Here is a 16,144-nt window from a genome sequence, read left to right as displayed (position 1 = left end):
TCACAATTCTAACTGACACAGAGAGGAAAGAAATGTTGGCGAGCAGATCAGGAGTTGTGACTTCTCTGAAGTTGTACAGACCACTTGGTGTCAGAAAAAGAAATGAAAAATGCACTCTGGAGAAAGAATACTCAGCACTTAAGCAGGTATCAGGGTTCGAAATCAGGAAAAATATCGTATTTGCAGTATTTGCTTTTTCACTCATTAGCTATGTAGGTCAAGAGTCTGCCTGTCTCTCAAGCAGCTCAGACTGTCACAGTGGACTGACACCAGAGGGTAGCCTCAGGCTGACAGATTGAGTAATTAGAGGTTCCTTAGCTGGGAGCTGACCTTTAAATGAAGGAACTTGAGCAATATGAATTTCACAAAGCTCTCAAAAAAGTTCCACTCCATTTCTAATTCAGATCTTCTCAGAGAGTAAATTATTTAAGAGTCAGATCCATTTTGGTTGATAATAATTGCTCTCTCTCTTAAACTCTTTATGAAGTAAGTACTCGGAAAGTATTAACTACAAGTCCACTGCAGTCCTACATTAGGACCAATGGTGTGAGCCACTCTTTCCATGCCTTGGAAACCTTCCCTCTTGTTGGCGTTTCCATCACTCCTGTCAAAAGAAGGTAACTAATGGCCTCCTCAGCAAAGCAAATGATCTTTTCTACGAAGATTAGGAAATACATAGGTCTTTGAAATTCAGAATGTAACTAACCATACACCGTGAGATGGTTTGTTTCAACATACTGCATCTCTACACGCCAGACAGCTAAAGGTTAAGGAGAATCTGTGGTAAAGAACCAAAGATGGCAGACCTTATTCTGAGAAGGTGGTCATAGGGAGATAAATGGAATCACAGCCAGTGGGGAAAGCAGAGTCAAGTCAAAGTCATGCAGAATGTAAGGACTGGGCAGGCTTCTCTTACTTTAGCTTTAAAAAGGAGAATTTTTAGATGGAGTTGGACTATTATGTTGGGTACTCAGGTATAAGTATTTAGTGGGACTCTTTATCTGAAGTTCAACCTGGTTTGGGCTAAGTATTGAATTCCTCTTTCCTCTGCAGGCAAAGTAAAATGTAACCACTGGTATCTGCATAACCATGGCAATATAACAGTTATTTACCATCTGGGGGTATTTTTTATTTTTGCCTCCAGCTATTTAAAGTCAGATTAAGGTAGGAAGGGGTGCATTCTTAACTGTTACCTTTTTTCTTAGGCAAATTAGTGTAAACTGATGTTAAAATGCTAAGAGTTTGGATGTACTTGGAACTTTCTTTTTTTTCCAGTCTTGCCAACTTTATTTGAAGTTCTTCCATAAATTTTTTATTAATTATTTTATTAGTTTTAATTAGTTGTACATGACAGTAGAGTGCTTTTATGTATTTTAATAAACCATACATAAATGGAATGTAATCTCTCGTTTTTCTGATTGTACCTATTGTAGGATCACATTGGTCATGCAGTCATACATGTACATGAGGTCATAATGTTTTTTTCCTTGTATTATCCTTCCTGCCCCCACACCCCTTCCCTTCCCTTCACTCCCCTCTACCTAATCTAAAGTAACTGTATTCTTCCCTATCCCCGCCCCCCATATTGTGAATGACCTTCCACATATCAGAGAAAACATTTGGCCTTTGGGTTTTGAACTTTCTTAGTATAAATTGATGAACCTGTATTTTAAGATGTCAAAAGCTCATAAAGTGGCAATTAGATTTCTGAACAGAAATCGGAAAATGGAAGACCCTGAAGGAGACTTCAAGGATGAAGGAGGATACTTCAGCCAGAGAAATGGAGAAACAAGTAGAAAACAGGTCACATGCATGTGCCAAATCTATAAAGGGCTAACAGAGTCTCTAAGCAGAAAATGTCAGTGGGAACATTCCGTGGCTAGAGCCAGGACAGCACTCCGTGATGGTATAGATCTATTTTTTGCTTTCAAGACCAAGGAAGGAAATCATAAATCTCTCTCCTCACACTCCCCTACTACTTGGATGTTCAGTGTCCTCTCAAGGTTTGCTCTTGGGGTGCTGCTATTGGGAGGTGAGGGAATTTTTATGAGGAGACCCACTGGGAGGCATTAGGTATTGGAAGCACACACTTGAAAGGGATATTGGAACTCCAGCCCTTCTCTCTTCTTCTTTGACTTCCTGGTCACGAGAAAAGCAGTTCTTCCCCTCCATATTCTCCCACTGTAACGTGCTGAAAGCTACTGAGGCAACCAATCATGGACTGGAACTTCCAAAACTGTGAGCCAAAATAAGCCTGTTCTCTTTATAAATTGATGACCTCAGGTATTTTGTTATAGTAATGAAGTTGACACACACTCCATCACCTTTTCCCTGCTCCCACACATTTCCCTACTAATGATTATGTATCGTAGAATATTTTATTGGTAGAGAAGACGAGGAGGACACTGGAAAACATTTTATAATATCAAAAGAGCTGTTGAGTCGTGGTTTTTTTTGTTCTTTTTAGATATACATGACAGTAGCATATAATTTGACATACTATGCATACATGGAGTATACCTTATTCTAATTAGGATCCCATTCTTGTGGTTGTGCGTGATGCAGAGTTTCACTGGCCGCGTATTCATATATGAACATAGGAAAGTTATGCCTGATTCATTCCACTGTCTTTCCTATTTCCATCCTCCTCCCTTCCCTTCATTCCCCTTTGTATCAAGCCCTTTAAATCTTACCTAATGGCCTTTTAAGTAAGACCTGAGGTGTTGCATGCTCTAGTCCTATATTTCCATTAGGTATCATGAGTTCAACAAGGTTTTCAAGGTTTCTTTGCACCAACATTATCTTCCCTCTGTTGATCAGAGACTCTCAGTGCAACCAAAGGGCCAAGCAGGTGGGAGGGGGTATTTCTGAACAGAAATTGGAAAATGGAAGACCCTGAAGGAGACTTCAAGGATGAAGGAGGATATTTCAGCCAGAGAAATGGAGAAACAAGTAGGAAACAGGTCACGTGCAGAGTCTCTAAGCAGAAAATGTCAGTGGGAACATTCCATGGCTAGAGCTTTAGTCTGAGCCAGGACAGCACTCCGTGATGGTATGAATCTATTTTTTTGCTTTCAGTCCTCTTCCTAGACCTTAAAGTGGCTTGTGTTACATCACAAAAACTTACCTGCAACGCTGCTTCTGCTTCTTCTAAAGCTGGTTTTGCTGCTTCAAGTTTCTCTTCCGCAATAGCTTTGTCTTTAGAGATACTGTCTACGATGGCCTGGGCTTTGTCCTTGACCTTCTGTACCTCAGCCTTGACTGTTTCGGCAGCCTGTGCTTTCATGGTCACTTCCTTCAAGACCTAATTAAACATACAACAAAAACTACCTCACCCAAGTCACACAGACCCAACCGACCAATGCACATTTTACCTTGATCTGTTGATTTTGTTTACTTAACCAATTTTTCACATGTGAAATTAACAGTATTGTATTCTTAAAAAAAGTAAACTTCTATAATTCCAGTTATAAGGTAGTGAGCACATGTGCATCATTAGCATTTGTGAAGTGGGGGCTCCAAAGGAATAGAGCCCGTGTATGAATATTCACCCACCGCATCAGCTTTAGCATTGGCCACCTGCAGTTCCTTTTCTTTTACTTCTAGTTCTTTGCTCAGGGCTGCAACTGATTCTGAAGCTTCTTTTAGTTTTTTCAATCCGGTATTCATTCTGGGGGGAAAAAAAAATCCAAGTAAGCAATGGTAAAATTTGGGGTAATTGGCCATATTTTCCAAGTACTGGGTCACTAATATGAATAGAAATGATCACATTTGAAGAATGAGTATATATGCAAAGAGAAGACCAAAAAGGGCTTCCCAAAAAAAGGGGAAAAAAACAGGTTTTGTTCCAGACCAACCACATGCTTTTCATGAGCCCACTAAAACATGATTATTCCATAAGGGACAACGGTGGATTTAAAATCTGTATCAGGCAGAAAACGTGCTTAATGACAATCAACTTCAAATGTTTGAAGACCTATCATGGAGGAAGAAAAAATAAATAAGTATTATTTTTCAAAAGAGACTGATGAAGTTGAAGAAGAAAAATTTGACCTCGAAGGAAAAAAAAAAAAAAAACACTGAATCTGAGAACTGCCCCAGGAGAGATGACCTATGCACTTGAACTTGAGATACTGTGCTCTTAAAGATGGGAGTCCTCAGACTCATTGAAACCAATCCCAAGGGATTCCTTACATGGTGGCTCTGGCTGATTCTGGCTATGTTCAGGCACGAGATCAAAGTTTTCAGAGAAGCACAGGCAGAGCAATAAAACTTGGAACGAATTTCAGGGAATCAGGTACTCACTATGCAGGGAACACGTCCACTAGCCAGGTTCTTGTACCACTCAGAGGGGTTCCATACTGCTATCAGTCAGTCCATCTCACGGAAGGTGGCAGAGCACATAAAACCCGGCAACAGCTCACCTTACTGGGCAACCACCAACTCCCCGGGAGCCACAGGATAATCCTGTGGGTGGGCTCATCCTCAGCACTACTGGCGTTTCAGGCTGGGTGACTCTTTGCTGCGGGGGCCATCCTGGACACTGTAGGGTGTTTGGCGACATCCCTGGCCTCCACCCATCAGATGCCACTAGCCTCCACCCACCCCAGTCCCACCAACTCCATTTGTGGCGAACAAAAATGTCTCCCATCGTCGCAAAAGGTCCACAGGGAAGGATGTTGCTGCAAGATGAGAACCCCTGGACGCAGAATGGACAGCTCTAAAATGACTCTGATTTGAACTTCACACTCACCTGTTGGCCAGGGTCTGTACCTCCGCATGCTTTTCTCCATATATGAATTTATAGCCCTGAATAAAGGAGAGGTACGACTTGGGGGTCACATGGGTAGAACGTCGAAATCTCTGGAAATAATCAACACACTTCTCAGCCACCCCATCCTGGAAGGAGCCCATGCACTGGACCACCTCCCTCTTGGTTTCCAAACTGCAGTCAACGTCGTAGGAAGAGAGGAAGTGTTCAGACACTGCAAGGAATCAGGAGGACAGGGTGTAAGACACAGACGGGAATTACCATTTTTAAAGTGGCCTGGCTATTTTTAAAGGACTGAGACATTTCCTAGGACCGCACACCATTCCTGTGGCCCCAGCAAGGTAGATCAATGTCAGCACTTCTGGCTGCAGGCCTAAGACATCAACAATTCCCTTTACCCTTTCATATATAAAACTATAAAAGACATTCCGCCTACTATCATTCTTTGTGTCTGGTGCTTGTACACAGAAGTCCCCTCTACACAGCTGCACGTTCTGGTCAGCAGCCAGCTGCTTTACAGTGTACATAAGGACAAAAGTGATACAAATAACTCAGACAGCAGTGCCCACCTGGTACTCATATTTAACAGTCTCATTTGTTTTTTTACTCAGAATCTGTCAGTCCCTTAATCCTCCAGGCTCTCGCTGCATTTGGCACATAGAAATGTTCATCATTAAAAAATTTTATGCCAGGTTATTCTGCTCTTAAATGCAGCATCTGGCCATTGGTGACTGCATCTAATTTGTAGCATCCTTTAGAAATGTTTGGGTAAAAATCTGTTGTTGGAGACCTTTCCCTTCCGCACAGCGCTAACAGTGGACCAATTGTAAGACAGCCTTTTCTGCTATAAGAATAAGCTGAAAACTGATCAATGGCCACGTATATACGGAATGTTCCCTGTATCTCCAGCACCGTGAGGGGTGGCAGAGAAAAGAGAAATATGGAACTTGGTTTCAGCCCCAAAGAATCCTCAAGGGTTATGCATAATGTAGTTAAAATTGTCACAACCATTTTTATGTATCTTAGAAGAACTCCATATACATAAGAGTTAAAATGGAAACAGCCAGTAAAAATGGAGGGAAGGAAAAGGAACCAAGAGAACAACAAGCCAGCCTAACAGGTGACAGTTAGCACAGACATGCAGAAGGCTAGCTTCTCATCCTTAGCAGTTGATCACTAAACTAGGTTCTCATGCAGTAAACAGCAGGGGCCATTCACCAGTTTGGTTACAAATCCAATTTACCATACACTGAAAGGCAACCGATGAAGACACTCAGATACATACATTTTCTAATATGAGTTTAGAAAACACTCTAAAAAATAATTTAAATTCTAGAAGGTCTAATTCTGGGCACTGAAAAGATAAAAACAACTCTTACCTATGACTGTGTGTGTGTGTGTGTGTTACTGGGGACTGAACCCAGGGCCTTGCACGTGCTATGCAAGTGTACTACACTACCACTGAGCTGTAGCCCAGGCACTCTATGAGGGCGTTGTTAAGTGCTAACTCCAGCGGCTACAATAGTCAGTCTATGGCAGGCAGAGTGCTAAGCGCTTTACTTGGCATTACAGGATATCTTCAGGGAAGCCCCCGCTCTCTGAAAATGTCTTTGTTTTACCATGTGATAATTTTTTTCTTACTTATATGAACAGAGAGAATCAATAATGGTGACCTTTTTCTTTATGTAGCAAGTTATCTTTTTATATCCCCCAAAATCAAAGAGAATAAAAATGGGATGATGTCATTCAGGAAAGGTTATATAAGGGACCAAAATATTCCCTCTCGGGGTGACCCAGGCCCAGTGAGAGGCAGTCACTGACATACAATCATTGACATACAATCTTGGAGAAGAGAGGGATCCACTTTCAAGGATTTTGCAACATAAAATAAAGCATTTTTTTCTGTAAATGTTTTCACCAAGAGATTCAGTCTATTTACAATATGTATTTAAAAAGTACTTTATTTCAAAAGTACTACAGTTATTAAAATGCTACATCTTGTATTAAACTTCTTAAAGTCTGTAAATTACAAATGTACCCATTTAATACTTTTACTTTACTGAAAATATTTATTATAATCTAAATGAAATTCTACACAAAGTTATATACAGGTTGAGTACTCATCATATGAAATGCTTGGGACAAGAAGTATTTCAGATTTGGGAATTTTTTGAAGTTGGGAATATTTACATAGATTCAACTGGTTACACATTCCCACTCTGAAAATATGAAATGTAAAAATGTCCTGCAACCACAATTTTTAAGCATTGTACAGATGCTCAAAAAGTTTTAGATTTCTAGCTCAGTAGTACAGTGCTTTTGTAGAACGTGTAAGGGTCTGAGTTCAGTCCCCACACAAAGTTTTAAATTTTTGAGCATTTTGGATTTTCAGATTAGGGACACTCACACTATATTTCTTTACTGATGTTGCTGGAAGTAATAATTTACTTCAAATAAGCATCCTTAGGACAACTTAAATAAGTTTTTCTAGGAAGCCTATCATTAATTTTCTAAAAACAGTAAATAACAGTTAAATTTCTAAGTGCATTAAGCCCTTCCAACATTCACAGATGGTACACTTTCAAAATTACATAAGGCAGGTTAGTATTAGGTGTGCAATTGTTGGTTTTCCCAACAAGATGTGGTATTTCTTAATGAGAAAAGAGACATGTAATGTCTCTTATAATTATTTTATCCATTACTGTGACTAGCTCAGCACTAAACAGTCACATAGTGCAGGTGGTAAATACTGCTAGGCTAAGTTGAAGACACAACTCAAAAGCTTACTGGTCTTCAAAAGATTTAAAAAGATTTAAATGCCAAAGTGCATAATAGGAAATACAAGTTGCAGACATAGGAGGTCCAAGACAGGGGGAAACGTTCAGGAGATTCCACAGGGGAGGATCACGGACGCGGTAAGACTTGCTCAAGCTTCGGAACTCAGTGGACAAAGAAGACGAGGGACAGTGGGGGGATGAGGTTGATCACATCGTGCTCAGAGGACAAGGAAGCACATCTAAAGGTAGAAAGAGGTTTGGGATGAGTCACACAAAGACTGCAAGTGAACTGGGAAAGGTGATGAGTTCTAAGTGGACCGTCCCAGTCGCTCAACACCCAGTGGGACACTAGTAGCTGCCCTAATGGTGAACAGAAGGGAGGTAGTCCAGGGGACAGAGGAGCATTCATCAACAAACCCCACAGGCAGGCCTATGGATTGCAAACCGCGGCTGGTCTCAAGAAGGACAAGCACCGTGTCCGATGAGATGGACAAGGAAGCGGAAGCAGAGGAAGGTTTTCCCAGAGGCGACGTTTTGCTGGGTCAGCACTACCCAGACAAGGGAATGGGAGGACGGAGGTATTTCTGGGATAAGAAATGGCACATTTGAAGATCCAGGAAACCAGCTCGAGAGGGAAAGGTGCGCTCGGGGGAGGGGCCGACCCCTTCCAGCCGTGAGGGTGATGCTCAGTACCCACGCTCCCTGGGGTGGGGCGGTGGGGACCAGTAGAAGGTGGCCGCAGTGTGGCTGGGCTTCTGTTTCACCCTGTTACTGTCTGCAGTCGGAGGTGGTCAGGAGACAGGTGAAGGAAGGGAAGGGAGATCAGGAGAGAGCAACCGGGTTTCCCAGGGAGCGACAAGGTGTCAGTGAGAAGGAAAGAGGCAGTGCCACAAGGAGTCAGGAGGCAGCCATGGCACCACGTGGGAATGGACGGGGCCTGAGAGCAGAGAGAAGGACAGAGGCCGCTAAGGACAAAGAGGCCTCCGGTCACCGGGCCTGGGAAGGACGGTGGCACTTTCTGAGGCTGGGGAACCCGTTTGGGTTCAGATATTGAATTCAAGGAGCATGTGAAACACCAGTGAGGATGGATCAGAGGCAGGTGAGAGCACAGACGTGGAGCCAGGGGTACACAGGAGACAGAAACCAGTGGGTCCTACCGCACAGGAGGCTGGGGACGGAGGCTCCAGAGCCAAGAAACAGGTCTGCCTCGCCCTCCAGTGTGCCTGGCTCGACAGACTCCAAGGAGCTCGACAAACATGTTTCCAACAGATGAACAAAGAGATTCACGCATGAAGATGGGGACACCTGCTGGGAACTGAGACACAGAAACGAAAGTTGTCCTGCCTCCATGTGATCTTGGCGTGGCTGATGCAAGACATTTAAAAGATTGGGACAGATCAGTGAGAAATTAACAACAGAAGGACCAATGATTGTCTCATGAGAGAAAGGATTGAGGCAGGGACTCACCTAAGGGCTCTATTTATAAATGGAGCCGTCTTAACTGTGGCATATGACAGTTATGTCATCTGGCATCTTTTGTTGTTAATGACAATATCTTACATGACATTTTACAAAGTACTTGCGCACTGATTACGATATTTCATAGTGAACTTTAGCATAGCTCTGAAATACTGTTGGTTTTGTGCTCTGCAGGCATATCCTACTTCAAGGAATTTTAAAATCTTACCTGTGGTTGTATTCACATTTTTATAGAACTTAAAATTTTAAATCACTGGTCTTTTTTCAAGCTTTGTAAAACCAAGAGAAAATTGTTCTGTACACTTATATTCCAAACATGTTAAAATATTTTGTGTTTAAAAGTCACATTTTGGAAAACCATTATTGTCAATAGTATTATGCCTAATTAATTTCCAAGGTATACAAAGAACTCAAAAAAACACCAGAAAATAAACGACCCAATCAATAAATGGGTAAAGGAACTGAGCAAGCACTTCACAGAATAAATATGAATGGTCAAAAAATACGTGAAAAAAATGTTCAACATCTGTAGCAATTAGAGAAATGCAAAATAAAACTACATTAACATTCCATCTCATTCTAGTCAGAATAGCAGTTTATAAAGAATACAAATAACAATAAATGGTGGCTAGGATGTGGGGACTTGGTACACTCATACATTGCTGGTGGGACTGCAAAATGGTGGAACCAATATGGAAAGCAGTATGGAGATTCCTTAGAAAACTTGGAATAGAACCACCATTTGATCCAGTTATTCCACTCCTCAGTCTAGACCCAAAGGACTTAAAAACAGCATACTACAGGGACACGGCCACATCCCTGTTTATAGTAGCTCAACTCACAGTAGCCAAGCTATGGAAATAACCTAGATGCTCTTCAACAGATGAATGGATAAAGAAAATGTGGCATATATACACAATGGAATATTATTCAGCCACAAAGAAGAATGAAATTATGGCATTTGCCCATAAATGGATGAAACCGGAGAATATTATGTTAAGTGAAATAAGCCAATCCTAAAAACTCTAGGCCAAATGTTCTCTCTGATTTGTAGATGCTATCCTAAAACAAGGGATGTTGGGGAGGGGAATAATAGAAATCTGAAATCCACTGGATTAGACAAAGAGAAATGAAGGGCAGTGAGAGAAGAGGGGAATAGGAAAGACAGTAGAATTAACTGGTCATAACTTGCCTAGCCTTGTATTTGTGTATATGACCAAGGTAACTCCAGATCATGTATGTCCACAAGAGTGGGCACCTAAATAGAATAAGTCATGTTCTATGTATGTATGCATAATGTGCCAAAATATAGTGTGCCGTCATGTATAACTAAAAATTTTTCAAATTTTAAAAACAAAACAAAAAATTAGTAGTATGCTGAGAATAAGTTTCCCAGTGTACATAGGTTTGTTTAAAAAAAAAAAGATAGGAAAATAGAGAGAGATGACTGATTGATTTATAGATATATGAAAGATAAACACATGATAGATTAATAGGTAGATAAATGATTGATGTGATAGATGATGGAGAGATATGAGATATGATAGCTGATTAATAGACAGGAGACAGATAAGAGAGAAATGGAGAGATGGAGGGTGATGGATAGGAGTCCTGCCTTCTAGCCCTGGTACTGGTCCTACGGGCACCTCCCCCTCCTCTCCTTCCCCTCCCCCTCCTCTCCTCCCCCTCCCCCTCGGCTCCACCCTCCCCAGTTCTCCCTCTCTGGACCACTCATCCGTCATTCTCACGCGCAGGCTGGCCGGGAGATGGTGCTGAGGGGGACAGTCCAGAGCACCTCCTCCCCGTCCTTCAGTGCGCTGTCTGCCAGGACACCCGTGAGGCATGACTGGGAAGTAAGGCTCTGCTACTTAAAATGCAGAATTGGACAAGACTGAACACTAGGGCTCTGAATCGAACAGTGACCCAGGGATGAGACCTGATTACCTGCAGCTTTGAAAACAGCCACAGGTAAGGTCTCACACGAATCTGAAAAAAGCCAGCATGTCAAACGTATGATCTTTAACACATTCTGTGCTGCTTTTATGTTCCAATTTCATTTGCAGAGGAGAAACACTAAGTTTCCAGGGGACAGAAGACTGGACGGAAGAGGCAGACTCCAGCCAGAGAACACCAGGTGACAGCCTGTCAAGGACAGAGACCATCAGAGGATTGCTGGACGCTTTTCCCTCTCATCGCCACAATGAGAAGGCCTGTCCAGAGACCCTGGTTTAACTATTCTGGGGCCAAGAAACCAACTTAAAAACACCAGCAAGATGAACATTTTGCTGTCTTCCTGTGACATCCCCAAAACTGCCTAGGGATTTGATGGAGGCATCCCTAAGAAAAAACTGAAATCATGTAAATTAACTCAAGGAATAGAAATGGAAAGGCTCATTCTCTGACAAACATGCTCCAGGAAAAATTAGCTACCTGATAATAAATGACAACATCTCAGAGCAAAAATTCTCAAAGGCTGTACAAAGCGAGTGAGTCCAACCCAGTACCGAGACAGCCAGCGGCACCAGACAGAGAAAGAAGCAAACCCTGTGAACCAGGAACCCTGAGCGAAGATGTCCACCACACTCACCAGCAACTAAGGCGTCCTTGGGCCATCGGCTGAACCAGTCAATGGTGCATCCTGAAACCAGGGCAGGGAACTTCAAAGCCCGGTGGCGGAACTTCTGCCCCACAGGCGAGAAGCAGAGCACTACATGAAGGTTGCTGCGGACCCGGCACATGAAGTAGTCGCACAGGCTCTCGGGGGTAGCAGGACGCCTGGGGTGCTCTTTCTTCATGGCTAAGGTCAGATCGCTGTTAATCTCATCCATTTCATCACGAGCAAACAGGTTGGAGACCTTACAAAATTGGCACAGGCGTCTGCACGCAGTATGCACACATCCCCAGAATGCTTTTCCTCCACTTGGGTTCTTAAACTCACCTGAACTTAACTGACACTTTCAGGATGAAGTATGCCACATCTCAAAACACACACACAGTGCTACGACTCACTCCAAAGCCACAGCCCTCCAAACCCGTCAAACAGACACACCGAAATTCAGCCATCCCTCCCCTCCCTCCTGTTTTCTTCTGTCACTTGGTGCCCCCACTGATGTTTTAAATGCTTAGCCCCTTGTTTTCACTGGGACCTTCTCTCTTGGAAAACAGTAGCTGCAATGGTGCACGCCTGCAATCCCAGCTACACGGGAGGCTGAGACAGGAGGATCTCAAGTTCAAGGCCAGCCTTGGTCGTTTAGCAAGACACTGTCACAAAATAAAATAAAAAGGGCTGGGAATGGAGCTCAGGGATAGAGTGCTTGCTTAGAACATACAAGGCCCTGGGTTCAAGTTCAATCCCCAGTATTGTTTAAATAAACAAAGAAATTTAAAAGTCAATAGAAAAAGCTATTCTTTACACTGATCACCAAGTCCCCAGTAGCATCTATTCAAAACTCTAAGGGAAGAACACAGAGAAAGCTCTTGAGTTGGAGGAGATCTGGAGAGATAAAATTTGTGAAAAGTAAGTGAGCTCCTACCTCACCGGATGATAAAACATTGTTCATATATTCCAAAAATGACTCGTCTTTAATCTCATTGTCCGTGAAAATAAAAGTGATTCCTTTGCCTTGCTGACCAGCTGTTCTATACAAAACCTTTAGGTCTTCCATCAGATTTGATGTGTTGTAGGATCTAAAGAAATATTGTCATTGTGTGGTTAGCTAAAATGTTTTCACAGCAAAAAGAGATCCTTGTAATAACAATGCTTCACACCAGTTAGCTCAGTAAAAAGTGCAGATTTTGTTCCGTCATATATTATCTATTGGATATAAATGTTACTGATTAATTGATTTTAAAACTTCACATTTCATAAAACATTTTAATTAGTGTTTTTACACATAAAAAACTAAAGTGAAAAGTCAATCTGAAATGAAAATATAATTTCTACCACATGTCAGTTGAGTGGGTACATGTAGCATTTTGAAAGTAGTTCTTGGGAATGATAGAATATTTTGTAAGTGCGCCCTCTGAAACTGGTATTTTAGAAGACATAGCACAAATTAAATCAATTCAAGCTTTCATTTTATGGGAAGAAGCTGCCCTATTACAAATGATCCCTCCTTATCCCCCAATATGATTATTACCTTCTACATCTTTGGATTCCACATAAAAGAGTTTTCTGAACAATCTACACCAAAATAGCCAGAAATACTATGAAACATCCCACTATAAATCTACCTTCATTATCAAAGGCAAATCTTAGGTATAAGACAGAATCAAGAAATGTGAGGTCTTAATATAAAGCAGTCCATTACTGCCAATATAGATAAGGGCCCTGGGCTGTAGCTCAGTGACAGAACACTTGCCTAGCATGTATGAGGCACTGAGTTTGATTCTCAGCACCACATAAGTAAATAAAATACAGATCCACTGACAACTAAAAAAAATTTTTTTAAGTATAAATGAAAATATTCTAATCTTGGAGGCCGAGACTTAGTAAATTATTATTTGTCTTTTCTATCATTAAATAAATTTGGAACTCACAGCACCAGGAGCAAATGGCCATCTGACTTTTTAAAAGCTAATCATATTTAACTCCTATACTCTGACCTGTTTTAAAAATCTCTAAGCTAAACCCTAGAATCAGAAATACCACAACCATACGTCAATATTTCTAAAAGGAAACTTCCAAACAAATGAAATCCAAGAGATGAGAAAAGTATGTTAAATACAAACAAAAGCATGGTGCCCTGCTTCCTACTACCTGGGGAAGACTTTCGGCCCAGTCCTCTGGGTCTCAGGGCCCACTACCTCAAATAGCATGGCCTGTGACATCGGATGAAAGCTCACGATTCCCGGGTGGCGGGCTCTAGCGGTCCAGCCTCAGCCACACAGCTGTGCAAAGGCCTAAGAAGCAGGATGGTCTCTCAAAGGTGGTGAGAGGGCAAGGGAGACCGTGGCCTGCCTTCATTGGTGATGGGTCATTCCTGGTGTGACAGGCAAAGGAACTGATCTGTCTCCGTGAGCACTGTCCTCGTGTGGAGGTACTGAGACCCTGAGATGCAGTTGAAGCCACAATGCATTAGGAATCTGGATTGACTGCGGAAGTCCTGCCATCGATTTCCAGCTACGTCTGGAAGATCAGGCGTCTCTGAATCTCAACTGCAAGATGGGCTATTGCAACCTGCCCTCCTCACCCACCGACTTCTTGAAAAAATCAGATTAGCTCATGCATGTTAAAGGGCTTTGAAAACGATGAGAATTTATACAAATGTTAGGCGAAAAAATCATTCCAATCCTTTTCCTGTGTAGGTTATATTTTATTTGGCTCTGCTTCTAGTGACAAACTAGAAGAGTCATATGCAAGGTGAACATGGCATATTTCTGTCAGTCCTGGTACTTGAATAAAATAGCAGCGTTAAGGTTTGGATCTGGACTGTCCCCCAAAGGCACATTGGTCCCCAAGGCAGCAGCATTTGTATGGGTGGGATTTGGGGAAGGAGTTGGATCGTGAGGGTTCTAATCTCACCAATGGATTCATCTGAAATAAACCTTTCCTCCCCTACATTGTTTATCTCAGAAATGTTGTCCAAGCAACAAGAAGGTGACTAATGCGAGCAGTCTTTGAAGTTATTCTCCAGGAAGAACCTTCTAATTCAGACCAAACACAAACTGTAACAACAGCAGCCTGAATAAGTGAATCTCCAACCCTGCAGATTCGGTCTTGGTCCTAGCAGGTGTCTATGTAACGACATCCAGAGATCGATAGCTCAGTGACATGTTTTGTCCATCAGTGATGAGTAAGCAAGACTTCCTGCTCCCACATCTATCAATTAACCTCAGATAATCTTCATTCCAACCAAACTTGCCAAGCTGGCTTGCTCTCTCCAGCCTTATCGAGCTGATCTGGAAGCTCTCGTTAGCTGCTCTGAGTCTCCTCTGCCCATCTTTTCCTGTTGGCTGTTCACTCGCCCGTTGTGCTTTCTCCCTGCACCACACACACACCCCTCGTCACAGCTCCTCTGGGATCCCCGCTCTTGACAAACTGCCTATCTAGTGTTCCCAGCCTAGAACCAGGACGCACCAAGTCCACAAGGTCCAGCCCCCTAGCGAACCTGTCCTCTGCATTCTCACTGCCAAGCTCACGACGCCACCACGCCGGCCTGAGACGGCCTCACTGCGGATCCAGTTGGGCTCCTTCCATACACTCGCTGCTGCACATCTGAGTCTGACACATCCTCTGAGCGGCAGGCAACCCATCCATGGCTTCCTCTCGCTCTGGGAGGAAGTCCCAGCTCCTGAGCCCACCTTCGCAGGACTTGTCTCTTCTCTTCTCATCTGTAACCTCTCCTGAGCACCCGGCCACATATAACTTCTCCCCAGGGCTGGAATGGGACATGGCAGGTGCTGACTGCTCCTCCTCTCTGGGACAATTCCTACTCATATTCAGGTTCAGTGTAAACATCATTTCCTCCAGGAAGCCCCCTTGGTCATCCCCTAGTTTAGGAGCACCTCTCTCGTGCATCAGGGAGACCTCTTCTGCATTCATTTCCCTATCTTAGATAGACAGCACCGACGGAGTGGCTCCTGGTCTGTCCCCTCTGAGTTGCTGTAAGCTGTACAATGACTAAAGTTAAATCTGTCTTTGCCATCATTTGGATCTGGAATGTCCCCAGTAGGCCCACACATTGAAGGCTTGGTCCCCAGTCTGTGGTGCTGTTGAGAGGTGGTGGAACCCTCAGGAGGTGGGGCCTCGTGGGAGGCAGTTAGGACCCGGGAGGCATGACCTTGAAGCAGGTGTTAGGACCCTTCCCTCCTCCACACCCCATCCTTCCCAGCTGTCATGAGGTGAGTGACCTTCTGCTCCAACCACACACTTTCAACCAGGATGTCTGCCTTGTTGCAGGTCCAAACCAACAGAGCCAAGTGATCATGGAGTGAAGCGTCCGAAACCATGAGACAAAATAAATCCTTCCCCCTATTAAGAAAGTTGACTGACACAGCATCGCTCCCCTCGCCAGTACCAGACACGTGGTCAGGGTTCAGGCAACACTGTGAAGTGTTTGAGTAAATCGATATACATTTTTATCTACTTTCCATTGTATTAACATTCTGAAATTTG

The 16,144-nt window shown here is 43.0% G+C and overlaps 1 protein-coding gene across 5 annotated transcripts in view; it reads right to left on the bottom strand.

Moving 5' to 3' along the window:
* DNAH5 (dynein axonemal heavy chain 5) overlaps positions 1 to 16,144 on the bottom strand; it is a 301,487-nt gene that overhangs the window by 73,479 nt on the left and 211,864 nt on the right. For all 5 annotated transcript variants that reach the window (XM_079145501.1, XM_079145505.1, XM_079145502.1 and 2 more), the window contains exons 54-58: positions 12,561 to 12,714; positions 11,615 to 11,882; positions 4,754 to 4,985; positions 3,556 to 3,670; positions 3,128 to 3,304 (exon numbers count right to left, since the gene is read on the bottom strand). In XM_079145501.1, the coding sequence (XP_079001627.1) occupies positions 3,128 to 3,304; positions 3,556 to 3,670; positions 4,754 to 4,985; positions 11,615 to 11,882; positions 12,561 to 12,714 (946 nt within the window). The remainder of the gene's footprint in view (positions 1 to 3,127; positions 3,305 to 3,555; positions 3,671 to 4,753; positions 4,986 to 11,614; positions 11,883 to 12,560; positions 12,715 to 16,144) is intronic.

This window comes from Sciurus vulgaris (genome assembly GCF_902686455.1).
Source record: "Sciurus vulgaris genome assembly, chromosome: 6".
NCBI classification, from domain to species: domain Eukaryota; kingdom Metazoa; phylum Chordata; class Mammalia; order Rodentia; family Sciuridae; genus Sciurus; species Sciurus vulgaris.
The sequence above is the reverse complement of the archived record's forward strand: the minus strand, read 5'-3'. Positions and strand labels throughout refer to the sequence as shown.